The sequence below is a fragment of the Nyctibius grandis genome, chromosome Z (genome assembly GCF_013368605.1).
Source record: "Nyctibius grandis isolate bNycGra1 chromosome Z, bNycGra1.pri, whole genome shotgun sequence".
NCBI classification, from domain to species: domain Eukaryota; kingdom Metazoa; phylum Chordata; class Aves; order Nyctibiiformes; family Nyctibiidae; genus Nyctibius; species Nyctibius grandis.
The window spans coordinates 84,729,509-84,757,050 of NC_090695.1; the positions used below are offsets into that span (position 1 = coordinate 84,729,509).

The 27,542-nt window shown below is 44.4% G+C and overlaps 1 protein-coding gene across 1 annotated transcript; it reads right to left on the reverse strand.

Annotated features, from left to right (window-relative positions):
* Positions 1-1,676: 1,676 nt before the first annotated feature.
* CKMT2 (creatine kinase, mitochondrial 2) lies at positions 1,677-26,367 on the reverse strand. The gene is made up of 11 exons (XM_068422036.1): positions 26,262-26,367; positions 20,048-20,121; positions 15,112-15,284; positions 13,649-13,847; positions 12,394-12,489; positions 11,537-11,758; positions 9,602-9,687; positions 6,979-7,102; positions 5,069-5,203; positions 4,586-4,711; positions 1,677-1,919 (listed from the first exon to the last, which is right to left on the reverse strand). The coding sequence occupies exons 3-11, from the start codon at positions 15,261-15,263 to the stop codon at positions 1,800-1,802; spliced, it is 1,260 nt and encodes a 419-aa protein (XP_068278137.1). The 5' UTR covers positions 15,264-15,284; positions 20,048-20,121; positions 26,262-26,367; the 3' UTR covers positions 1,677-1,799.
* Positions 26,368-27,542: the final 1,175 nt, after the last annotated feature.

The window sequence follows — 27,542 nt, forward strand, 5'->3', positions numbered from 1 at the left end:
TTTTTTAAGAGCTAACAAACAGTGAAGTCTTTCCAGTTTTACTTGTTTGCCTTCTATGTGAAATCAGCAGAATTCTCTTTCCCTCCCCCAGAATTACTATTATTAACCCACCATTTAGAAAGCCGGTAGTGAAATGTTAGGGAACGTACCCAGCGTAGATGAGAAAGAAACCGCAATCATATGGAAGCTCCAACCTACTTTGTAGGCAACAGCTCTCCATCTGAGCGAGAAACAAGAGTGTGCCATGCTGCTGGTTTCCAAGAGCTGCTAATTCACCATCTAGCTCCCGGTTAACTTCCAGTTGTTGTTTTTAAAGTCTGTAACTGGTGTGGCCTGACTGTGCAGTCACAGCTCTTCAGATATGACTCGCTGAAAAACCTTCTAAAGGGGCTTTGCACCTGGCTGGCATTGTGCAGTAGATGTCAGCTGAGAGGTTTCTGATGAAGGATGCTTTGTTAGGGGAGTTTCTACCACACGAGAATTAAACTGACACTGACACTTGTTTTCTCATTCTAAGAGCTTACACTGCATGAGTTTTATAAAAACTAGCACTGCTCAAGGTGCTGCAGCGGGCTCCAGAGCACCAGTCTGGGCTGCATGCCCTAGACATACCCATACCTACTGTGGCAGTGGGCAGCTCAGCAGTGTCCTTTTCCTGCTCACACAGACCTGAAACATTTTTTGCTGATAGTACTCCCCGCTCCACAGCAACACAGACAGCACATTCATCAGAGCATGTTTTGACTTCTTTTTTCCCTGAGAACTGGTGTTTTGAATGTGATTACTGTGAAACACTGAATATGTTTCAATATGCAAAAAAGAAGCAATGGGGCTGTTAGCGTCTGCTGTTTTTTTCTTTCCACCAAGATGCTCACCACATGGAATAGTGGTGAGAACAGAGAAGATCTTACTCAGGGTGGCAGCACGTCCTAAGGCACTTCGATGAGTGACGGTTAGCTGAGCCTGGTCCCCATTACCTGGAACCTGAAAGCTGTAGGAGAAGACTGGGACAGGCCATGCTAGACAGGTTTATGTTGGATGCAGAATATCAGCAAACTGATCTGCCTGCCGATTTTTGGGCCAGCTTGCTGCAGCCCAAGGCCACAGGCCAGAAATGATTCCTGAGGGAAACAGCTGAGCAGTGACCTGGTGAGTTCTCCAGGAGTGAAAAAGTCTGAGGATTTGGGATGACATGGTAAAGAATTTTGTGTGCAGACCGGTCCCGGACACAGAAGAGACAGCTCCCATGCAGAGACACCATTGAGTTCCTGATGTGTCAAGTGGTGGACTTCAGTGACTGAAGGCATGTGCAGCTGTCTGCTCCAGTCGACTGCTGAACTCACCATGGTGTTCAGTGGTTGGACAATAAGCACTTCCCAGCACCTGCCCCTCAGGCTGGCAGATTTTGGGTGACCGTCCAGGCAGAGAGAAGTGTGTCTGTGAGTGAAAATAGGGTGCTCGTAGGAGACTTTGTAAGTATGGCCATAACTGCAAATCTGGGACAGAATGAGAGATCTGTGCTTTTTGCATTACTGAGGTAGTACTTTTCTTACCACCAACCAAGAAGGCAAGGGAAGCATTCCCCACAAAAGAGTGTACCGAGGTGGTAGTATTGGGTGCGTCTGCACAAAGACTAGTTTCTGCCAGCGCAGCCAGGCATCTAAGGAGACATCAAGTATCAGGTAGTGTTTTATGACACAAGATATTTATACAGAGATATACAGAGGTGCCTTTCTGTCGGAATGGCAGCCATATTTACCATCAGTTGCCACCATCAGTTGCCGCCATCAGCAGCAAGATCACTTCCTGCCAAACTGAGGCAGTGGCGGTGGCACTTTTATATCTTGACCTTTTTCCAGTTTCTTCTCGCAGTCAACTAGGTAATTGACCCCATCAATGACAATCTGGACTAGCTCCACCTGCAACAAGAAGAAGAAAATAGTAGTAATAGAAACTTTAGCTAATGCTGTTAATAGAGGAAGGGAAAATTGGCTTGCACTGCAACGACAGCAGGTAAAGCTATGAGTAAGGAGTGTCATGACATAGAGATCACAAACTCTGTCGCACAGGGAGTATGAGGGTCATGCTGTGGTCATGCATTTCAGTGGCTTAGCAGTTTATTTTATTGTCTTTTACAGACCAGCTGTGTTGGGAAATCAGAGGTCTGAATTTGCAGCCTCCAGGAGAAAAGGAATTTCATATTAAGTTTGCATTGACCAGTAACTGAAACAAAGCGAAAATGCAAACAATTTTATCTTGTACCTTTGGGAACATAATTCAGTTCAGCAAACACATTTACCACATAATGGAATTTATTTTATTATGTACTGAAAAAAAAAAGATGTTTTATAATAAAGCATTTCTATCCCCTTGAGTTTGTCTTGTCTTACTTAGATTTCAAAATCTTTAAGGTAGGGACTGTATCTTACCTATTGGCTTAATCCTTTGAACCCTTGCTGTACGAGGCATCACTGACTTCAGTGGAAAAAATTTGTACACTTAGGCCATCTGTCAGTAGAACTTGTTAATTAATCATGCCGTGTAATCCTTTTGTATTATTAGTGTTATTTCAGTATAAAGCACACATGGTGATGTCTCAGGTATTAATAAATGACTTTGTCACATACTGTTTTTGCAAATAATACAGCTTAATAGTTTTTCACTCTTATTTATTTCGGTCTAGATCCAAAGGTACATAGCTGCCTACATCAAACTCCAAAACGTAAAATTTCCAACCCCCTGTCCAAGTGCCTCTTGGCTGTGAAGACGTTCAAGGGCACGTCCGAATGAGAAAGCACAGAAGACCTGACTTGGCTCTGTCCCCGTGGCAGAAAACCCAAGGTGAGCGTGGAAGGGAAGCCAGCTGGCTGGCTGTGGACCAGTTTGCATCTAGTTGTAACCCAGGTGCATTATCCCAGCGTTATATTCATGTTATGAAAACCTACCAAGAACCAGACTGAACTCAGGTGCTGTGCTGCAACAGCAGGACCAAACTGCATCCATATCTAAGCTGCCAAAGCCTCTCGGTGCTGTGCTGTTCTGGATAAATACACCTTGACAGCATGCTTTTCTTTGCAATGGAGCTTTAACTTGCAGCAAAGCCCCCAAGGTAGTTAAAATTTTGCTGCTGGGCAAGCAGGCAGCCCTACAAATCCTGACGTGTACAAGCAGGTTGGCTTCTGAGCCCAAATTGTGTATTGCATTGCTAGTGGAGAAGAAGGGTCCTCAGGAGACATCGGTGCCACGAGGGCCTGCCCAGCTGACCATAGCTGAGAGGTTACAGCACACACCTGGGAGGTTAAAGACGTGTTTGACAGAAGGTTTGAACCTCTGTTTCCTGTGTACTAGCAGAGTGCTCAAATCACTGGACTTACAGGGTCTGGCAAAGTGAATTTTTATCTCGGTTGTTCTTGATGTGGCCAAGGGTGAACACAGCCCTGATCTCGGTGAGGAAAGAGAAGCTGTAGTGGTGCCACAGGACCTACAGCCTGTGACCTGGAGTAAGGGTTTGTCTCAGGCAGAGCTAGTGGGAGGAGGCTGCAGCTCTTTGATATGGCTGTTTCTCCCCCATCCTCCAGCAGATTTGCTCTGAGGAGCTGTTCTGCTTTATAAAATACTTAAATATGAAACCAGAATGAGGTCTGGGACATGAATCTCTCAGGAGAACAGCAGCACCACCAGGCTGTAGGGTCATTTCCACTCTGGCACAACAAATACTTGTTCAAACTGAAATAGTTTCAAATCAAATGTCTGAGATGAACCCATCCCATCGTAGCCTACACCCCAACAGGGAGGTCTCAGAGCTGACAATTAAATCTTTCCCCTGATTTGAACCTAGCTCTCCCACGTCGTCTGCTCAGTGCCACACAGGACACATGAAGATGGCACCATCTCCTCCTCCTCAATTATTTTGGAGTGAAAGACTGGCCTTGTCCTGCAGTCTAATTGTGGAGGAAGTGCATGACTCTCGATACTAAAAAGAACACAACACCTTAAACCAGTCTTGCTCTCAGTGCCTGATTCCCTGGGTGGGTTAGGACTCAATCCAAGCTTCTTTCCCCAACATCTTGCAGCAGGTACAGCAGGTACATCCCAATGTGTAGTAGCTAGCTCCGTGCCCACTGTCTGACTAATAAACGTGTCTCGTGTCCAGCACTGCGGAGACCACCAGACACCGATCCCAGAGCTGGCACTCCAGCAGGCAGGCAGGTCTAAGAGATTGTGCTGTGATGCTGGGAAACATAGTCCTGAGGGCTGTCTGTTACCAAAGCCAAACCTTTCCAGCACCTGCATGCTCTCAGCAGAGATCCTTAGCACATGGTGGAAGCAAGTCACATGTGTGGAACTTGCCCAGGGTTGTTTTTTTTTTTCATTGCCATAACGGGAATATTTGTCAAGCACTTCATGCACGTTAATAATTTTTCTGTGAGTAAGCATTTCTATTAGACCAGATTCATCAGGAGTGGAAACTGCCATGGCACCACTGCGGTCAGTGGAGCGAGCCTAACTGGAGGGAAACTGACTCATATCAGTACAGATCTGAGCTAAAAAGCAAGGGGGAAAAGAAAAAAAAAGAACCAGTTACCTCTGAGCGACCCATGCGGTCCAGGTTGGAGATGTCGTACACATCTGCTACAGCTGCCGTGTCCACTCCACCAGTGCCACGCTTTTGCAGACGCAGGTTCTCCAGGATTTTTGGAAACCTGGGATCCTATCAGAAGAAACAGGTTTGAGCTTACTGCCTTTTACCCTGCATGTTGTGCTGAATCGTTGCAATGCTGTTATCCATGACTTAATAGCAACTCCAGAAAGACAGGCAGAGATGGATAGTTTTCTTAGTCCTTGGATTACAGCCTGTCTTGGCAGCTGGCTGCTGAATAGATTAATTTCTGTAACAAATACAATAATTTGCAGGATAAAAGCGTGCTCAATTAGTCGTGCATTATCCCTGGGACCTTGTCACACATCATGCTGAAGTGCAGTCGCTGTAAGCTGTCATTTTGCATTTGTTCCTTTATAAATCAGAAGAGCTGATTTATGTCACTGGCATTTTAAATGACTTACATACCTTGCTGAGTTTGGGCAGCTTAACATGGACTCCAGCACGTAAACCAGTGCCCAGGTTGGAAGGACAGGTTAGAACATATCCGAGACGCTCGTTCCACATGAACTCCCAGCCCCGTTCTTTAATTAATCTTTCCACCTATGGTGGCAAAAAAGAAAGCAAAAAGAAAAGGGCAGCACACAGATGTCTTAAGATGTCTGCTTATAGCTGAGATTCTTTTCACCATGTGTCTGTGTTGATGATGAACTTCACTATCACCAGTGGAGTTCCATGACTTTACACCTGAATACATGAAGATATGAAGCCATATCTTCACACAAGAGTTACGACTGTTGCTGTGCATTTCTAACCTTCACATTTTTGGAGCAAGTCTGCAACACACAAGCCCAAAGGACTGAATGCTACGAAGCAAACAAAAGGAGCTGAAGCTGAGTTTTGTGTAATTTTCAAGGCGGTGCCATGACTCTCAAGGGAGGACACTTGACTTCTAAATGCCTAGTATTAACAGCCACACTTCCATTGTAAGGAGACAACATAGCTTGTACATAATGCTTTTCATTAGTAGATCTCTGACCGGATAGAAAGGAGAGTGAAATAATTATCTGCAGAAAAATCACAAGGGTCTATTGACCTTTGAATAGGCTGGTACTCTGTTCACTCATCTACACTTCCTTGGACTTACTTCTGTGATCCAAATACAATTTCAATTCAGTTCTCTTCTCCTCCAGAGGAGAATCAGATACATAAAGTAGCTCATGCTCACAAGACCTCTGCAAATATAGGTGACTGCTTTCTTTCTGCAGAAGGACACAGAATGAAGGACTCTCCTAACATCATTCCTGTATTGTGTGAGGACGCCAGAATTGGCGGTGGGTTTTGCCAAGGTAAGAAGAATGAAGCAAGCAGTCCAAGGCTGGCCCAGTACTCATTTCTGTACCCAGGAAGAAAAGCAGTGCAAGGGAGACAAATGCTGTTCCTCCACAGCTCAGGTGAAGTGCGCTTGCCAAGGATCCCAATGGGGAGAAATTGTTGTTTTATGCAGCCTGAATATTCTTACAGTCTCAGAGACAATCTCAAGCCAGTTTCATTCTGACGTAGTTTACCCTCTAGGGTTTCATCTATTATGGCAATCCAACCAGGAATGACGTAGTAGGGGAGAGTAGCATTTGGCCATGTCACCTGTCCCACTGCACCTTGCTATATCGCCTGTGGGACACAGTAAAATCCTCTCTCTCTGTTAAAGCAACTTTTTCTGTGCCAGAGCAGTACACAGGGCTGCTCTGGCCCAGAGCCAACTTGCAGCTATACCTGGATTGTCTAGACAAAACTGTTTTAATCCACACGCCATCTCATAATGGCTTTTTTTTGTCTTTTTGAATAGCTAGACCAGGAGCCCTGGCTATCAGTTTTTAGTATTTTGATCACAAACCCCCATATCCCCCCCAAAAGCAGCAGTGAGCCAAGGGGTCCTAGGTTCTGAGTCCTGTGCGCAACCTCGGCAGCATCCACTCTGCTCTCAGCATCAGAGATGAGAACCAGGAGGCTGGGCCAAATAAATTCTTTGTTCACGCAAATCAAGCATATCAAGCAGTCCAAATAAAATGCTTGATTTATGAATTCCCACAGCCTGCAGGCACAAAATGGCAAAAAAAAAGGATATTTCCTTAGCGACCCTGTGCTTAAGATTTTAATGGAAAAGCTACAAAGACATTTTATTTATTTTTCCCTACAACTCAGCTAGCAATTTTCCTGTGTTTCCTTCTTCAACTGCATTAGTGTGGGTTGCTGTGTGGACTGGTGTTACTTCATTTTGTTGCTCCCGGAGCTGTCAGTTCAGTATGAACCACAGTAAACAGTGCTGACAACAGCCCAACAATAAACAAACAGGAATAATAAACCCATTGAGATACTACCTCTTTTAAACCACGGCAAAATCTTTCAAACACCCGTTTCATGTTGCCACCCTTCTCCATGGAGATCACCCTGGTGTGGTCCTCTTCATTAATCCAGACCAGAAATGTCTTGTCATTGTTATGCCTGATTGAGAGGGTAAAAAAGGAGTATCTTTAAATAAACAAGCCCTGAAAAATAATTCTCAGTGTTCTTAGTTTTATCACATTCTTTCAGGGCTGTGGAGAGGTTAAGTGCAGCAAAATAACATTGTTCTGCGGAGTTAGGGGTTTGAGCTGCTTTCGCAGTTGGATCCCCATGCCAATGGCATTACGCAGGTTTCTCGGGCACAGCAAGAGCAGTTTTTCTGATCACGACACGCTGCCGCGGTGCTGAGCAAGATAAAACGTGTTGTCCTCTAGCATGAGCACAGCTGGGAGGTGCAGCAAGGGGAGAAGCCAAGATCTGCATCCTCTGTCACCAGGGATGGCTTTTATTGCTCTTAGAAAACTGTGCAGCTAGGAAAAAAAGCCTAACAATTACACGCTGCTGGGGGCCAAGCAATATGTCCTTACTTAATTGTATTCTCCCCTAAATCGAATCCCAGTGCCCTCTGCATCGCGTGGTAGCACTGGATTGCCACATCAGTCAAGTTACGTGCCTGAGGACAGCAGCTGCACGTTGCTTCCAGACAGCACATGAGCGATGCTGGCGTGTCAGTCAAGATAAAAATGCCTGAAGGTACCCACTCCTGCTTCAGACAGATCACCTGTGGCTCGGTTTATTAAGTGCTGGGTCAGACCTGAGGTCACTTTTCCTGGCTTTTTCTCCACTTTCTCTGTCTTCTACTAACAGCCTTCCTACAGCACGTAGAAGGTGATCGATGGGATCAGACTCATTTGTACAAACAGTGGAATATTACCAGGTTTGAAACGCATGAAATTGGAAAGTTCAGGTTCACTGAGAGCCTTTCAGCTGGTCTTTTACTGCGCCTCTCTGGTTTTGCACTTTGAGTTTGGCAATGCAACACGGAGCAGGAGTAAACATCCTGTGCCCTGACATTACGGTCACCCGAGGTCCGGTTACCTCGTCCTCAGTCACGTTCAGATGTTCAGGGGAGGGTTTTCCAAATAGTCTGAGGTTGGCCTGACTCAGCTCCCCCTTTAATTAAGCCTTCCCATTGCTTTAAGGGACTCAGAGGGAGGCCACGCTGAGTGCATTTAAACTGTGCCATTGCCACTGGTGAGGTCGGTGGGAATAGTCCTGCAGCCCATAACAAGGACAGGATTGCAATCGTTATAAGCAAAATAATTTCCAGAACGTGTACTCTTTATGACAACAATTTCTTGCAAGGGAAAGGCAGGTTTTCCAAATGTGACTTACTGAAGTACTTTCCAACCATACTAATTTTTTTTTTCCAGTCTGCCTGATATTTCACATGTAAAACAAGCCAAAAACCAGGTCTGTTTTATTCAGGAGATCCCTGGATAGTAATTAGATTGTTGGTACTTCTCCTGTTTGTTGGTAGAGACAATGAATGGGATGCCTCAGCTTTATACTCTTCCTGTTCCTCAGATTTTTATGGGGACCAGGGAACTAATCTGAAGCTTGTTGAAATAAAAAAATCCTCACAGCTCTCTAGCAGGTCATCAGGTTTCGTGGGTGATCAGGTTCCACAGCGCCTGCTCCCTGACAGAAATCAGGTTTAGCTCATTGCTGTAATACTGGCCGTGCTTCTGAACACGAGCCAGTATTGTCAGACACTGCTTGGAGAACAGCTGTTTTTTTTTATTCCGCATAAAGTCCCATCTTCTCTGAAAGTCCTGAACCTGCCTAGGGCAAGGAGTTAGGCTAGGTGATTCCTCAGAATCGTTTTTAACCTAATTTTTCAGAATTAAAGCATCTGGCAATGCCTAGAGGTACACCAGGATGGATGCAGATGCTATGCACAGCTGACCCATCCTCTGCTAGCGGGTGTGTGCACTGATCTCAGAGCTATTGTCCCTTTCTCTCCACAGAAAATGTCATCTTTGGGCACAAAATACCTCCAGTGTGTTGTGAAAGTAGAAGCAGACCTAGAATAAAATAGGAAATTCAACTCCCGTGTCTCTTTTTTGTCCAGTTCATTTGGAAATAAAGGGTTACTTTCAGCTCTGGGAATTAAAATAGCACTCTGTCTCTTGACAGTGAGGAGGGGGACAGGAATTTGCAATGCTGTGTCCTGCAGCTGTATGGCCGGTGGTTCCTAGCTGACAGCATGGCTACAATCAGGTGTCAGAGCTGCTTTTGTAACCTCAGCTCTGCCGACCGCATGGTGACTCACGGGCTCTTCCCCAAATCAAATTTTTATCTAGAAATAGAAAAAATTCAGATTAAAAACTCAAAGAAGGAGCCACGCCTATGATGCTCTGTTGTGCGGATGATATTAGCGATGGCTTCTTGAATATAAAGGTCTTACCTATTCTGTTGTTCATTACTGGATTTTGTTTATTTTTAAATTAAGCAAGAAAACATTTTTTTTTTTAAAAGCAAACTGAACATGCTGTGAGCATAGGGACAGAGTGGCTGCAAGGTTAGGACAAGCAAGGAGATTTATAATGCAATCTTTAAAACACGACACAAGCTTCTGCATGTCACACAACGTACCAGATTCCTCTGGCATCTGGCCAGTCACGTGCCATCCCAGCACAGGTTAGCAAAGGGGACACTGGCTTATCAAAGAGAAAATGATCCTGGACACCGAAATGGGGCCAAAGGGAGAGAGAAAGAGAGAGAAAAAAACAAAGCAAGATTCCAGTTTATTCGAGGAAGCAGTATAACGCTGTCTAATACATTTTATGTGAAGACAATCAATGTACAAGTAAATCACAGAGTACAGCTCGTGAATCTGGTTCCTTCTGAAAACAAAAGGCACTTCACCCAGGTGATTTTCTTGAGTCTTGCAGATTCTCACTGACGTTGGTAATATGACCATGTTTTGCCAGAAACAATTTTCAACTGTGGGGAGGAAAGGGAGGTGGGGACCTAATACCACGTACACACACCAAAGGGTACTCTGGAGGGGCCTGACTGCTAGCACCAGAGATGTTTTCTGCATACAGACATATTTCAGGGTAGGAGATGGCAATGCATTCGTGAACATTGAAAAAAAAAAACCCTAGTTCTGAAAAGATGTTTCTCCAGCACAGAGATTTAGCAATTTATTCTGAGCATGAAGTCAAGGTAGGAATTAAATCAGTGCTAAGCTTGACCTTTTGGAGTCACAGACTTGTTCTGTTCCTTAACAGAGATGCTATTTCTGATTTAATAAATGCAGCACTTGCTGTGCCACCGACTCACCACACTCCGGATCATTTGGATTTTTTTTCAAATTGAGCCTTTTTTTTCCCAGAGCAAATAAGTATTTGATTTTCATGCGTGTGCTGAAAAATTATTAGTTCTTAATTCCTCAAAGACTGCCATATCAAATGTTGGGGGAGAGAGGGCTTTGGGGGGTTTGTTGGTTATTTTTTTTTAAATCTAGCGTTTAATTAAGAATAGTGAGGCAAGATATCCAGAATAAATATGACATGGTAGACGAGGTGATATACTTTACTTCTTTTTCCCCTTAGTGGGGAATTTTAGGTTTTCATCTTTGAATACCCTGTGACAGACATGATGCAGCCAGAACCCCAACCATGCAGAAAGAAATAAAACCTACTATAGGTCACCAACACCTTATCAATAAACATATTACCAAGGACATTCAATTAAAAAGTTACTGACCTTACATAAATTCTTAATTCCTGGTTAATCCAGACTGTGACACCTAGTTCCAGGGTTATAAATAATTATGTTACTTCATCAGCTCCCTTTTGGTTGATGTTATGGATTAATGTGCCATGAATATAGCTAACAGGGCACAGCCATTCCTTTGGGTATTTGAACTGCACATTCAAGGTTTGTTTGACATGTCACATGCTGTGACAAAATCCGTGATGAAAATCCTTGTGTTTCCGTGTGACAATGAAAACTCTCGTTATGGGCCTGATCCTTCAAGTCCTTAAACACAGTTACAGGGCTGGGAAAAGGTCACCTGGGTGTAGTTGGCTACAGCCATTTTGGTGAAATTAGAATTAGTGTAGTTTTGAGATAAAGAAATTACAGCCAAAGCCCCCCACCCCTACAGTCTAGAATACAGATAATACGTGATGCTTATCTCAATGTAATATTTTTAGTTAGAATGGTTATTAATATAGAAAACATCCATCTTTGCTCAAGGAAATGATCTAGAAAAAGTCCTGAGTTTACTTTGTTATTTGTGCAAAGAGGTGGCAGCAGCCATGTGTATTTGATTTGACACAGATCTTTCTATCTGGAATATAACTCCACATTTCGAACCTGCACAGTTATGTTCTTAGCCAAAATATAGACCCTGGATGATTTGCCGTTACATTAAAAATATTGACAGGCCGTTAACTATTGGTTAACGCTGTGCTTGTCCTCCTTAGCTGCACAGGAAAGCATGTACCCCAAAGAAAGATGGAGATTAAGATAAACAGGAGTAAATGAAGGTGGTGTCAGCACTGGAGCTGTACTTACATCAATAAGCTGCTGCTGATCCTTCTCGGACATGTTGGTCAAGCTGTAGTACTTTCCAGAGAGGTCTCCTTTCAGCCCAGCCAGCGCGGTGACCACGACGTTCTCCACCTCCCTCCGCTCTGCCCTGCTGCAGGCAGGAGGAAGGCTGAGGCCGCGGATGCTGCGGCCAGTCCGCACCCGTGATGAGAGGACATAGCGCTCGTCAAATTGACCATGGGTGACCTGAAGGAAGAATGTTTCATTAGTTCACACGTGGTCCACTGTGTTGTACTCCACCATGAAAAAATCCAAATCCAGTCGTACAAAAAGAGGGGCATCTTTCTGGCCAGGCACGAAGGGTAACCAGCTAGTCCTTCGTGTTCCCAAAATACAAAGGAATCTGCGTGGCGTTTGGAAACATGGATATGGGCAGAGGCAGGGGGCCAGGTACAGGAGATACTTTGAAAGAGGAAAGCCCAAAAAGGTGCTAAACCACAGTGTAGTTGAACTATGAAGGAAATATTAAGCAGAAGGTAAGGTTTGATCACGTGTATGTGGGCGTAGTGGAGTCAACTCCTGCTTCCATTCCAACCATTAAGACACACAGTTATCTGCAAGCTCGTGAACAGACCCACAGTGCCAAATGACCATGGCCCAAATGCTTAGTACCGTTGGGACTGATCCCACTGCTAGGAACAAGGTAGGGATGCAGCTGTCTTGCTGTTAGGGCCAGAGTGACATCCCACTTTCCTTAACCTTAAAATTACTGTCTTTGGACTTGGATCAGGAAAAATAAAAAAGTACTATTGCATACAATATCATCGCTGTAAGAAGCAGCCCTGAGCCTTTATTGTCTCATTATTTTATTTCAATCCTACCTTGGATGCATCCAGGTCTGTGTGGTGCTTCATTGTCCGTGGATCATAGCCGTTATGTCTAACTTTAATGACAGGGTCAAAAATGTCAGCAAACACCTATGGAGTCAAGAGAATCTAGAAAGACTCTGCAGCATCATAGAAATGCTTAAATGCACCAGCTTCAGCCGCAGGAGAAGTCCCCTGGCACAGGCTTCTGGGTGACAGACGTAAAGGGGTCTTTGCAAATGCAGGCAGGGGTAAATATGAAGGGAAGGGGTGCTCTTGACCTAGACAGTGCTCTGCAGCAGTTGCTCATCATCACAACAAAAAGAAGGTGCAATTGCACCTTACTTAAGTTACAAGCTTACTCTAGTTACCACAGACAGGTACTGCATGTGGTGGCAACCAGATTAGGTATCAGGATGTATTACCAACCAAAGCACACACTCAGAGTCCCCCAGCAGCTTGCCTCTTGTTTTTAGGTCATGCAGGAATACCCTATGTCTTCACTGCCATGGGATACTAGTCCTCAGTAGAGCCACTTGGCTCAGGTGCGTCAACACCAATCACGGCCACACCTTCACGGGGATGAGAAGCAGTGGCACATCTAAATGAGTAAACCGAACGTCAGGAGCTGATAGTCCAGGATGCCAGATGTCCCAGACCATCCTCAGCAGCCCCGTGTTTGGGATGTTGTTAGGAGACCATATAATAACAGGTGCCATTGTATGGTAGACTGAAGGAAGCAGACCACAGAGGTCAATAAAAATAAGGATTTTCTTCCCTTTTCCTCCTCTCCTCATTCCAGAGTTAAACCTGTCCATCCTAATGCTGTCTGTCTTCAGCTTTCATCATGATCCCAAAGCTGTGGCCTAATGATGTCTGGCACTCCCCAGAAGACATTTTTGTTTCACTTCTGCCTCTGCTGTTCCACAATGTAATTTCCACATTACCTTTATTTTGTGTGTCTCAGGGTTGCATACCTTTGCCATAAACTAAGTTTAGTCGCAGGAAGGAGGGCAGCTGCTGGAGGCAGGTAGCAGCTGCTCCCAGGCAGGTACATTTTATTAACACCTCATGTTCATGCATTTCCTAGTGTGGAAGAGCAGGGAAAACACCATCTTTATGCGCTTGGCCTGCCCCTTATGTGCTCTCTGGGACACAGTTTATCTTGGGAGCTCGTACCCTGCCAGGAATCTATCTTCATCTAAGAAGCTCTTGTGAATGATACCACAAAAACTGCACCAGATACAACAGTGTTGTGGACGTGTCTTACCTCATAGGATTCTTCATCACCTGCGACCATGCCCACAGTTTTAATGAAAGGATGGCCAGGATTGTCAACCCCGGTTTGGATGCACTGGTCCAGGGTGTAACCACCGGGAGTCATCTTGTCCCTTAGCCTGGAGTAAATGGCTGGTGTGAGGCACTCAGCCATGCAATTGTTATGTTTGCGGAGATCAGGATAGTCTGCGCTGAAGAGAGGAAGAATCCCAAGCAATTAAACGTGGCACCTTTGAAGAGTAATCCTTGCTAGGGTATGAAGCTATTAAAGGGATCAGGAGATACAGACTACACAGCATGGTTTAAAAGTTGAATTAGTTCTTGGTTTATATGTTGCATTGAATTTTAGGAAGGGAGGAAGTTCAGGTCACTGAAAGCACCCCACATTGCACAATGGTGGGCCACCACACCGACAGGCAATTGCAGCTTTCTGCTACTCGGGGCCATCAGGAAAATGAATCCCAGTCAGCTCTGAAAGTGGACTAAGCCCCATTAAATCTCTGCTGAGACACTCTTGTTCAGAAATGAAAGAGCTCTACATTGTTTTGTTCAAGTAGGAAGGGAACTTGAAGCCCAGGTGCTCTCACAGCTTAGTGGGCGTCAGTGGGACTGTCTGATTTGTGTCAGCTGGAAAGCTGGTTCTTCCACAATATCTGTGTTTGCTTTAATGGAATTATAATTTACAGAAAGCTGCATGGTGTACTAAGCAAAGGAAAATAAGGATGTTACACTTTAGCAAGGCATATTTGCAACTGGGTCAAACCATATCTACCTTGTACTGGTAATGATTTGCTTTATGCACGACTCCGTTATTTCTCTAAGAATACATTTTAACTAGGATATTATTCACTACTTAAAAAAAACAAAAGGTCTATCAGAGCCTGATCCGTATTGTTTTTCCCAAGTATGGCCAACAAAGTCAACCTACAGTGAAGAAGGTCTGTAATTAGTTCCTAATCATCAGCCAGCCAGTTTGTAACAGAATTAGGAGTATTTCAAGTACAGCAGTTATATGGGAGATTTCTTTACTCCTTGCATAATGAAAATATTTTCACATTTCCTAATGGTAGGGTCCGTACAATCAGCCAGTCCAATAGGTTGATCTGCAAAGCGTTCGGTAGCTGATGAGTTGAAATAAGGACAAATATGGTGCTCTGCCTAAAATTTGAAACATTTCTTAGCCTTCTCATTGTTCAGCAATGGGTTTTTTTGAGTGTTGACACTATCTCACATCCCTGCTTTCTGGTCTTGAAGGCCATTGTTGGTGCTACCTAAAACTGGGGTTGATAATAAAGGATGATGTTTTTCAGGTCACACAGCCCATGGACAGACACACAGACAGTGTGGCCACATGAAGACTCAGCTTTGATAGGGATCTTCTTTCTCCAAAGAGTTACACGTTGCTCCCAGCCCAGTTAAGTGTGCTCAGCTGACAGCCTAACCCCACGCCCTTACCTTGGAGGGAAGAGTTTCCGTTTTTCGTGAACAGCAGCCTTCACATTTTGCTGGTTGAGGAGGTACCCAGTGGTTAGCACCCCTGTGCCTGCAGCTGCAAAGAGTGCAGTGGTTGCACGGCCAGCCAGGAGACGAGAGAAGGTGCTAGCCATTCCTCTTGGAGGATGAGATGTCTAGAAGAGAAGACAGGCCAATGTCAACCCTTAAGTCCTCATACAGTGCAAATGACAAGTAAACCCTCATTTTTAATGGTAGCCCTGTAAAAGAAGAAACTTATTTCTATTACTAGTTTGCACTTACATAGCATGTTCAGAAAAATGGTTAGTATGTACGTGTGTTGTTTCCATACCCATACCTTAGGGAGAGTTGGAAATCCGAAACAATTCTAAACCCAACATCCTGAATATTTTAATTGTTTTAGTGACTTAGGGCCATAATTGAATCCTTCAGCTTGCTTCGTAGCAACAGCACGTTACACAGAGACATCTCTTCAGTGAGGTACAGTAAGGTACGGTTACATGTGGTAGGATGTGCCATTAGCTAGGTTGTTCCTTTCAGTGCTCTCACCTACAGATACTCTTGTGCCTTTTCCATGGCACCTTGACCTGTTAAGCACTTTGTGCTTTTTCTTCCATATGAATAAAGTTGGGGTAGGCTTGAACTCATCATCTGGCTCACACTATGGGAAAGGGGATATGCTAAGACCTAAAAATCTTCAGTGGTGCGGAAAGTGGGAATAGAGGTAAACTCTTCTCTGCCTTTTCCAATATGTGAATACGCTCCATCAAATGGAGTTAGTGGGAGCAAACAACAAAACAGAGGTAGACAGCCCTTCACATCAGTGGTCATAGACTTACAAAATGCCTTGTTGAAGGTTGATGTGGGTGCAGTAAGTGTGCATGGCTTCAGTGAGAGGCTGCACAAGCATGTGGAAGAGAGATGAGTTGTGTTCTTTAAGCAGACAAAAGAAACAGGCTAGCAAGAAAGACATGGGCCTGTTGGAGCGGGTCCAGAGGAGAGCCGTGGAAATGGTCAGAGGGCTGGAGCACCTCTCCTATGGAGAAAGGCTGAGGTAGTTGGGGCTGTTCAGCCTGGAGAAGAGAAGGCTCTGGGGAGACCTTGTTGCAGCCTCTCAATATAAAAAAGGGGCTTATAAGAAAGACGGAAGACGGAGAGAGACTTTTTACCTGTAGTGACTGGTTTTACCAGGGCAATGGTTTTAAACTGGAAGAGATTTAGGTTAGATATATGGAAGACATTTTTTACAATGAGGGTGGTGAGACACTGGCCCAGGTTGCCCAGAGAAGTTGTGGCTGCCCCCTCCCTGGCAATGTTCAAGGCCAGGGGATGGGGCTTACGGCAACCTGGTCTAGCGGAAAGGTGTCCCTGCCCATGACAGGGGGTTGGACTAGATGATCTTTAAAGGTCTGTTCCAACCCAAACCTTTCTACAAATCTGTGATCCTATGAAAATTCTCTGGTCTGAAATTTGTATGCTCCATTAATTTTTCCCAGCAGCATGTTCATAGTGGAGCTATGGGTTTGGGATTGTGTCTGGAGTACCGGAGATCTGTAAGTCTAGCAGAGAAAATGGTATGTTCTGTGAAAGCCTGAAGCAGATGATGCACATTTTTTTTCTTCCAAGAACCAGAATTTGACTAGCATTGCCAGTGACTGTGAGTTCCTCGGGAAGACATAACTTTTGTTTTAATAAAGGACACAAATTTCAATTTGTGTCACTGACAGAAGCTTATTCTTAAAACGGTACTCTCGTAAATCATATTTGGGGAATAGGCATGGAAGAGTTACAAGAAAACGTGAACTTTCCCCCAGGATTTGCTGCTTCAGTTGTTTTCTCAAAGTTTCAAAAAAATGTAATTATTTATGTCATCTCTTCACCGTTGTCTCAGAGGTTAAACTAAGCACCTCAAAGCATTTCGTTTTATTTTCAGTGAATGAAGTGTTCAAACGTCCAAGAATTTTCATGTAGATCTGGGTTAGTTAGCCCCAAACCCTGTAACTTTTTGCCTTTTCCACTCCCATCTAAAGACAAATGCAACGTTGCATCTCTTGTCTTCTCACTTGGTGAAAAGATCTTCTCATCTGCCTGTATGGTTTTCTGTTGCAAAGCAATATCTTCTCTGTACATTAGAAACATATGTGAGATGAGACACACAGGTGCATTTCAAGTTTGAGTAGTTTGTTTCACGTCCTGCATCTTGTTTAAACAATTTTATACCTGAGTTTTGTTATTCTCTCTCTTCCGTGCCTTCCATATGCAATATACATTTATCTAACTTTCCTTCCAGAGAAAGGTGTTGACTGATTGACAGAAATTTCAATATTTTTTCACTTAAAGAATTTCCCTAAAACAGAAATGGGTAGACACCACACAGGGAAGGATTTTTTTTTTCTTTTTCCCCTTTAGGAATACGTTGCAATTTCCTCAGCGATTCTGAGTCCTCGAGAATTATTTGCACAGCACTGGAGTATAATGAAATATGTGCTGACACTGGGCTGGGACAGGAGGCAGATCATTGACCATAGCCTTGCCTTATCTCTGGGAGTGGCTCCCCTCCATCCATGAATTTGTTTAGGTGAGTTGCAGGACAGACTTCGGTGACTGCAACAGGTTTTCTCCCTCCCAAAATGCAGTGGGAGAATGTTTAACTGTAAATCAAAATCAAATATGAGGTTTGTGATGGAGGTTTTTGTGCTGCTTTCTTTCCTGTGTGTTTAGCAGATGGTTCTTGTGCCTTTTCACAGTATAGCATCCCCATCCTACACTCTGGAAATATTTGCTTATGACTAATCTGCACAGAACTATGATTGTTACACCAAAGTGTCTGAGAAACAATACATGTATTTTCATAGCAGCTTTATGTATTTATAGTTCTGTTTCAGCCATCTTTACTGGAAGGAATTGGCTGGCAGTCAAAATCCCGTCCTGAAAACGAGAAGCCGTATTAGAATCCCCTTGCAGACAATGACATTATGAGTTCAACGACCCCAGGCACTCAGCATCTCTACCAGCCTGGGGTTTTTTCTGGGAGCTTCTAAATCCTGTGCAGTGTGTGTTTACAAAGACGTGTGAGGCACAACAGTGTAATTATAATGCTTCAGAAATAACGAGAGCAGTGCGGCTGTTGGCTGCACGTCCTGCAGCCTAACGGGTAAAGCCAACAGCCTCAGAGAGGTCGTTGTATTTCGCCATGTCACGTATCTGCTGGCAAGGCTGCCCTGGGTTTCTGGCTGTTTCCACACAACCTCCGTTCCTTGCACCAATGCAACGTGACGGGAAGGTCCCATCCTTTGAATGGCAGCTATTGATCGACTGGCTGCATGTTTTTCTACCTTCGAGCCTTTTCCAGTGATCGAGGATGCACAACAGATAGAAGCAAAGTCCCAGGCAGAAAGTTGCTCTCCAGATCAGCACGATGTTGTGGTCTGGGACCGGAAGGTAAGCACAGCGTGCTCTTCACGAGGCACTAGTCATTAATTGTTCTGGAGGAGCTGAGAAGTGCATGGGAGCTCCGTGAGGGTGGAGGATGCTAGAATCATAGAATCATGGAGTCATAGAATGGTTTCAGTTGGAAGGGACCTTAAAGATCGTCTAGTTCCAAGCCCTCTGCCATGGGCAGGGACACCTTCCACTAGACCATGTTGCTCCAAGCCCCATCCAACCTGTCCTTGAACACTGCCAGGGAGGGGGCAGCCACAGCTTCTCTGGGCAACCTGGGCCAGTGTCTCACCACCTTCACAGGAAAGAATTTCTTCATAAGATCTAATCTAAATCTCCCCTCTTTCAGTTTAAAACCGTTCCCCCTCGTCCTGTCACTCTATGCCCTTGTAAAAAGCCCCTCTCCAGCTTTCCTGTAGCCCCTTCAGGCACTGGAAGGCTGCTATAAGGTCTCCCTGGAGCCTTCTCTTCTCCAGGCTGAACAGCCCCAACTCTCTCAGCCTGCCTCCAGAGCAGAGGTGCTCCAGCCCTCTGAGCATCTTCGTGGCCTCTTCTGGACTTGCTCCAACAACTCCATGCCCTTCTTACATTGGGGGCCCCAGAGCTAAAGAAGCTGCTCTCTGATTTCTTTGGGAGACAAACCATGCTCACTGAAGCTGATAAAAACTAAATGTTGTTTAGCTGCTGATTCAGTGCTGCTTGTACCCTTCGCTTTGCCCTTGCAACAGCTATTGGGTAAGAGAGCACCCGATGCTGAGAGCAGCTGAGCAGAGCAAACCTTCTGCGAACTGTGGTGTGCGAACAATACCCGGGGTGGCTGTGGGTAGCTTGGCATCCTTGACTTACAGGCTGAACTACACTGTGTGCCTGTGGTACAGGGTGGTAACAGAAATCACAGCCTGTGAACAGAAAGATAAACCACGTGGAAGAAGAAATAGATGAACATGGGGGAGAAGGAACCAGCTTGAAAAGGCAAAGGGACTTCCTTGGTAACTCAAACGGTGAAGGCTTTGTGCCGTGGCAGATCTGGGAAATACAGGGACGTTCTGCCTTACTTCTGCTGCTGAATGAGTATGAGTTCCCCCTCCTCACTCTTATTTATGCCTGTCTCTGGATGTGCAATGTCGAGCTTTAACCCTAAAGCAGACCCTCTCGGCATGAGCAGTTTCATTGTCCCCTCCTCCCTTGTTCAGGCAGCATCAACGTTTTTCTCACCCTTTCAGGGTCTGGTACATTAAGCGGACCTGTACCTTTGGGACAGAACCACTGACTTTTGGACATCCAGTCAAAGGCAGATTTAATGCTCATGAAATTGTTTTCCTTTTTGCGTTTTAATTAAGTCCCATATGCAAATATTTTTCTTATTGGTGATGTTATCTATCTTCCATTGTGGCTGCATGCCTTGTCCCCCAGGACATTCTTGCTGTGTTGGATCACAGAAAAGGTTTCCCTTACCCTGAAGCAGGCTCTACTTTACCTGACAGATGCTTCTGTAACAGCTCTTAAAAGCCTCCAACACTGGAGATGCCACAGCCTGTGTAGGTTAACTACCTAAAAAAAATAAAAATCAGAGTAAGATAGGCTTTTTTTTAAAAAAAAACCCAAACAACTGATGGGTAACTACACATCTCTTGTTACAATTGAAGCCCAGCACTCCTCATCCTAACAAAGTTCAGTTTCTCTCTTTACCAGCAAATGGCTCAGCTTTTAGAACCCAGTCACTCCTGCAGAAAAGGTGACTCTGCTGAGAAGGTGACCTGAAAGTATCAATCATAGCATCATGCGGCTGCTGCCTGCAGGAACTGGGAGACAACAGCTGGCCTGATCTTCTGCTCCTTGGGTAGGACCTTCTGACTGCAGCGTGGCGTGGCCATCGCAGGGACCATCATCTGTGACTGTCAAATGCAAAGGGTCTAGGGGAACGTGAACATTAGGATTTCTTATGGGAAGAAAAAACATCACCTGGACTGCTGGGGGAAGGTGGCTGTAATCCTTTTTATCAAAATGGTGTAACTCCTAATTCAATAAACACCTCTTGGCACAAGGGTGGGCTAGAGTTCTGAATATAAATGCACATAATACCGCAGCACAAACCCATGTTCTGCCTTGCACAGGTAGTCCACATACAATCAAAACAGCACAAGCAGACTCGCACAAGTCCCTGGTGTGTAAGTTCAGCAAACAAAGTTTTTACATAATGAATACAACTCTTTATTTGACAGGAAACAAGACCGTTTTGGTTTGTTTTTCATTGGTTTTCCCTCTAAAAATAGCGTGACTTCTAAGTAATGCATTGCTTTAAAACAAACGTTTCAAAAAGGCCCATTTTGAAAGAGTGTGAACGGAATGGTCTCAAACTCAAAAAAAATTATCATCAAAGCTATCTGTCAAATCTGACCTCAAATCATTAGCAGATTCAGCTGTTTTTTCCCCACAGAAAATGTCAACCTGCCCTAACAATAAGTGTGCACCGTCACCACCTCTGTGGATTCAGAGAAACGTAATTATCCCATCCAAATGTGTTGTTAAAGGCGTAAGGTTTTTCTAAGAACTCTTCACCAGAAACACAGTGCTGTGATTGAAGTTTCACTGCAGACTATCACTAGGCCTCCACTGTAAGGATTTAACTTTCGTCAGGGAAATTTAACCACTGCACAGCCTAAAAAATGGAAGTGCACACCATTCTTTTGTAGGAGTTTCCTAAGGGTCTTCCCTTGTGCCCATGATGATAGAAGATCCATTTTCTCATAGATGCCTATAGTGCTTCCATAGCGCTGCTGGGAAGGGGAAAGAGTAATTTTTGAAGATCAGAAGAACTTTTGTGATTATGGTTTAACCCTTGAAAAGGAATCGAGCACTTGTCTGCGCTGATCAGGTATGCTGGAAGGAAAACACCTGCATTAGGAAAGCATCTGTCTTGCACTCAGGGAGCTATATCCGATATGGACACAGATACACTGCGAGTAAGATTGTGTGATGGGGCTGTCGGCGATAGCAGGAACCTGGTTAGCTTAAGTCTCTGTCAGTCCCAATCAATTTTTTTTATTATTATTTTCCCTTTAAACTGAAATGCTTCCTAATAAGCAGAGAAGTTTTCTCCTCTGTTGTGGGATTCTGAATGTACTGATAAAATATTCTTAAATGGGTCCCAATTATCATTTATGGTTTTCTACTTAAAATGTTTTCTCTGCTAAGTGGTTTATAACTGCGCCAGCCTTGAGGAGGTTTCAAGTTCTTTCAAGCTACTTGTGAATTTGGACTTTATTTTAGTAACACATAAGAGAGAATTAGCTGCATCTAAACCTGCACTGATTTTTAGTGCTGTAAACCTCTCTTCTTCAGTTGTCCAAACAAGGTCTAATTTCTATGATATTGGACACAACACTTTTTTTGAGGTATAAAACTTAATAATTTTATTTTATAGATTTTAACAGGATTCTTAGGATTCATGGCATGAGACCTCAAGCATGTGTCACTCAGGTAATACGCTGATAGTAATAAGACTGTTTTTCCAAAATGTAATGGATAGGCACATTAAGAGTCACACAGCTTCTTCATTACTAATTTGGTGACTTAGGGGTTTCGGCACATTGTGTAAGAAATACTCAGGGATGTGACCTAAACTGAGGTGTTTCAGTGTAAGTCTGTGATGAAGCTGGAGCACCGTAAATATTCTGTATGCAGATCAGCAGAAGCTGACACATCAGGAGACACAGCAGTCCAGAGTGAATAGATGAGTGGGGAAATATAAAGTGGAGCACTAGCTCAAGTCCACAGACTAGGACAGCACTGACCTTGTTGCAGGCTAATGGGAAGAAGAGCAGGCAGGGAATATCAGGGAGAGAAGAGCATGTGCTTCCCAAATCCCTTTGCAGGTGGCAGAAATACAAAAGTGGACCTCAGGAGCACTGCGAAGCCAGCCTGCGCTGCAGCTGAGAGGGTGCACCTACTTCTGCTGCGCGTGGCATCACGGTCGGACTTGGCTCATGCTCTCTCTAATGGGAGCGCCAAGGTTGCTGGCTCTCATGCGATGGTCCTGTTCAAGCAATTTATCTCCTGCTTTTCCTTACCACAGTCAGGGCTGATCTGGTCTACTGTCACTCAGCACTTAGGACATGTCTCTCTTCTCCTCCTTTGCAGATACCATGGTCTTCAGCGGTGCCCACAGCTGGGCATCCTTTAACTGATGAAGGTGGAGGGTAAGATGTACATGTCTCAGCTGGTATCCAGCATCAGGTGGATTTTCTACAGGTAAAGTGGCAGGGAAGGTTTCGGGGTTTTTTCTTATTAGTCAAGTGTGCTGCAAGACACTTTGAAGGCTCCCAGTTTTTGAATCTAACAGCTTTACAAAATGCTTGGACAACTTGCCTTGCACATTTTCCCCTTCTTATGTCATTCTGCTCATGCTTTGGATACTGGCTCTGCCTCATGGTAACTAGTTAAGATGTCTTTTGTATGCCTCCAGGATTACCTCTGGCCCGAGGTCGGGGCATGGAGCACAGCTCAGTAGCTCTGAGAGTGGCAACAAGTCCTTTATTTCCAAGGTCGTTTGTACTTGTGCTGTCACTTGGAGAAAGCAAAAATACTGCTGTACAGGAGAGATGAAACAGAGCAAATTGGCTCAGAAACAGTTGCTGTGTGTCCTCCATGCACCAGGTTCCCTCCTACAGTGAATAGCTTCAATTAATTCCTTACAGGTCATCTTGTGGATCAATGTCTGCCGTGGTTAATTGTGAGGGGACTAAATGCAACACTGCCTTAAAGTAACAGCCACTGTAGCATCGTGTCTGCAAAACCAAGGTTTCTTCCTTCCCATTCTCTCACCACATCAGCACCATAAAGGGTAAAGAAATTCAGAGTCAGACTGGTGTTGCCTTTTCCAAAGCAGTATTCCCACACGCCGTGATGACTTATGGCCAGTGAATCAGCAAAACCTGTCTGAAAGGTCAGGATCTTAGAGGTCATAGCCTTTATCTCTCTGCTGTCCCCCAAGACGTGCTCAGACACCTGTAACCAGCCTTCAGGACATTAATATCCTGCAAGGAGCGTATTTGGGTTTTAAAACTGTGTTTTAATGTGTGTATCCCCTAACACGCACAGAGGCAGGGACAAAAGCCAACAGCAAGATTTAGCAGAAGTCACTACTGCAAATGTGGTGCTGGCTGAGAAACAGCCCCAAGGATTGCAAGTATCATTTAAGGTGGAGGCGCTGTTTGTAACCACATTCTCAACCCCAGGATGAAAAAAAAAAAGGAAAATGCCTATTTCAGGGCCTCAAAACAGTTTTCCCTCTTATTAACAATACACTTAGATGTAAGCCTCTGTAAAACGTGAAGGTACTCTCCAGAAGAAAGTTGGCATTTCTACAGCAAGTCCCTCGCCAACACTAACTAAAAAGATCCTTCTTTCGAATCAACAACATAAGAAAACTCTGACATAGCGAAACTTCCCTTGCTGCTCTGGCTAGAGGCTGCAGAGGGTCTCCAGGACATCTGACACACAGCTACCACTGTGCTGGGGCTGCCTCAGCCGTGTCCCATTGCCCACGGAGAGCCTGTGGTCTGCACACACGTGAAGCTGCTGCATCCCTCTCTGGAAACTTCACAGAATCGCAGAATTGTTAAGGTTGGAAAAGTCCTAAAAGATCATCAAGTCCAACCATCGACCCAATGCCACCATGCCCGCTAAACCATGTCCTGAAGCGCCACATCTAGACGTTTTTTGAACACCTCCAGAGATGGTGACTCCACCACCTCCATGGGCAGCCTGTTCCAATGCCTAATGACTCTTTCAGTGAAGAAATTCTTCCTAAGATCCAGCCTGAACCTCCCCTGGCGTAACTTGAGGCCATTTCCTCTCGTCCTATCGCTGGTTACTCAGGAGAAGGGACCGACCTCCACCTCACCACAACCTCCTTTCAGGTAGTTGTAGAGGGCGATAAGGTCTCCCCTGAGCCTCCTTTTGTCCAGGCTAAACACCCCCAGTTCCCTCAGCAGCTCCTCATAAGACTTGTTCTCCAGACCCTTCACCAACTTTGCTGCCCTTCTCTGGACTCGCTCCAGCAGCTCAATGTCCATCTTGTAGCGAGGGGCCCAGAACTGACCACAGGATTCAGAGGAGAGTGAACCATCAGGAATGCACAAACCACCTCTTTACCCTTTAAGGAACTTGCAAACTTTACTACTACTATTAGTATTTTAAAAAATAACACTTTTGCTATTAATTCTTTACTTCCCTGAACTACTTCTAAAAAGGAAATTGTCTGCTCTGTTTTTCTCTTAATGTATTTGAGCACAGGTATTAGTTATCCTATATTTCACACTTGGCAGCACATGTGCTTTTAGCCAAGGAGGGAAGGAAGGTACAAGGGTTACAGTGACATTTCTAGAAATAGAACTAGATTAAATATTTGAACCGTGTCATGGGTGGTATTAATTGCCACACCATGTGATCCTGAGCGACATTTTAGAGGAATGGCAGAGTCGCAGCTAAAGTTCACACAGGCTCATAACCACAGATAGTGTATACGCACGTCTTAAACTGTTAAGCTGTTTAGCTAATGGTATCACTGCAGTGAGCTGAACTTTCACGTGGTGGAGGGAGAAGGAGGCTGGTCTTTTTTATTTGAGAAGTAATTCCTTTGAGTCATCCTTAGCTTGAGCTAAAGCCTACAGGTGCCAGTGGAAAGTTTTCTCTGCCCATCTATGGAAGTTGCTGGCACCTTAGAAACCTCTGCAATAAATGTCACAAATGACTATGTGCATGAGAGACCATTTTTAGATGCCCAGAAAAGTGTTTACATTACTCTTGCCTTGCTGTATCACTCTACAGGTTTGGAGGAGAAGATATAAATTAAAACACTAAATCTCATAAAGCAATGTTGGGTTTTTTTTCAGTTTCTCACAGCTCACTCTAAGCAAGACCTGAACCCTTTTGACTAGTCTGCGTTTAAGATAGAGTCTCCGGAGTGCAGAAATTGTGCCAGTGCAGACACCGTTCTAACTGTGCCTTAATCACAGCACGGAATATCTCTATGAAAAAATCAGCTAAATTTCAGTTTCTTTCTCCTTGTAATGCCAGAGGTCAGTGAATAGTTATAAAAATCTAATAATTTGGAAAAAAAAACCAGTCCAAACTATGAATCTATGAATAGAGAAGACCTGGAAAATATTGTGACTCTTCATAGATCAGACAACTATCCCTTAGTAACTACCCCTTAGTAACAATATGATTTTTGATTTCTATCAGCTGCAGGTCTGGCTGGTCAGACCCAATTTGGTGAGACTCAGAAGCCCAAATTCTCCTACCGAAGCCCAACCAAGGTGCAGGACGTGCTTGCCCTTCTGAATCAATCTGAGATGATTTTACAGTAGAAAACTGTCATCTCCGCAGTGCAGACAGCTACAATCAAAATCACCAAAAACTTACTGAATTAGAGATGTTTTCTCTGAACTTGTTACACATCTGCAAGGGGACTTATTTTTCCCCTACTTAAACTGTTACTTAAGGGTCAGCATTTGGAGCAGCTGCACAGTGGGCTGACACGTTTTCCAGCACCTAGTTATATGAATCAATAAATTATAAGCAAATTACACCACATCCTGTGGTGCTTTGAATTCATTTTTAATAACCCTTGTATCTGAAATGCTATCATTTGAGGCTAGAAAAGCAATATAGGTAGTTAAACTGACCTTGAAAGCTGAAGGTAGAGACGTCCTGCTGCCTGCAGCGAGCCCAGAGATGTAAAGGGAATAACAAGTTGGTGTGCTGACAGGAGCCCAGGTAATATGAGAGGGGGAAAAGGAGGTGAGTGAAACGAAAATAATTGCTGCAGTGGCCAATCCTGTCTCACTGGGTTGCATGAATGGCATTTGCTCGCACAAGGGTGCCCTTGAGGAGGCAGGTGGGATGTGGCAGGAGTGGGGGCCTGTACCAGTTGGGTGACAGCAACATCATCTCGCAAACGCTTCTCAAGGGGAAGGGGTTCACGTCAGCAAATGGTTGGCCAGGTGCTTAACTGCAGCGAGGTGCAGCTCCGCTGAGCCTCCCCAAGGGCCCATTCAGTAACAGCCAAAAGAGAAAGGTCAAGAGCAGCTTCTGTGCTGGATTGCCTTGCCTGCCTGAACAACTCCTGAGAGACACGGGGAGCAGGATAAATCCACCTGCACGCATCCCAGATGGAAAAGGGCCAGAGCAGGGAACGGGACCCAGAATGAGCTGAGATCATAGTGGGCTTTTTTTATTCCCTTTTTTACTTTTTAATTCATGACATTAGTTCTAACTTTTTGTAAGGCAGAGGGTCCAGAAACATGAAATGCAAAAGGAGGATATCTGAAGCCTCCCATTTAGAATTACTAGGGCTACATAGTGGTAAAGGACTAGAAGAAATAACACACAGTGGTTCAGAAAGCAAAAAGGAATAATCGATTTAGTTCACCTAGCTCTGCTCCCACCGAAGCTGAACATTTATCGAGGCTGACAGAGGAACACAGAGGCCAGTACTGTGCAGCTTTTAAAAATCCAAGACTTTAAAATGCTTTTTCCTTTGAACATTTAATATTCCTTGAATTATACATAGCAATTTCCTAAACCCAGATCTCAGATTTTTGAAACTTTTCAAAACATAGACATCTCTCCCCCAAAAATGTCATGACTTGTTTGGGTTAATGAAAGCCATGCGTGCCCACCATAACTGAAAAAAAACCAGCCACTCCGGATCAATCCATAAACTGGACTACCAAGTATCTGAAACACCCCCTCTTTACCACACCTGCTTTTTATCAACCCAACATTATACTTCTGGTATTGATAGGGGAAAAAAAACCCAACTGAGGATCTCTTGAGGTAATGTGAGTACGGACATACAAGCACAACAAATCTGCCCTCATGCAGGAGCTGGCAAAGAAAACAGAAACCAGGTTTGCTCTGTTTTCATCTCTATCTAACCTAAATATTTATGTGAAATCTCCCAA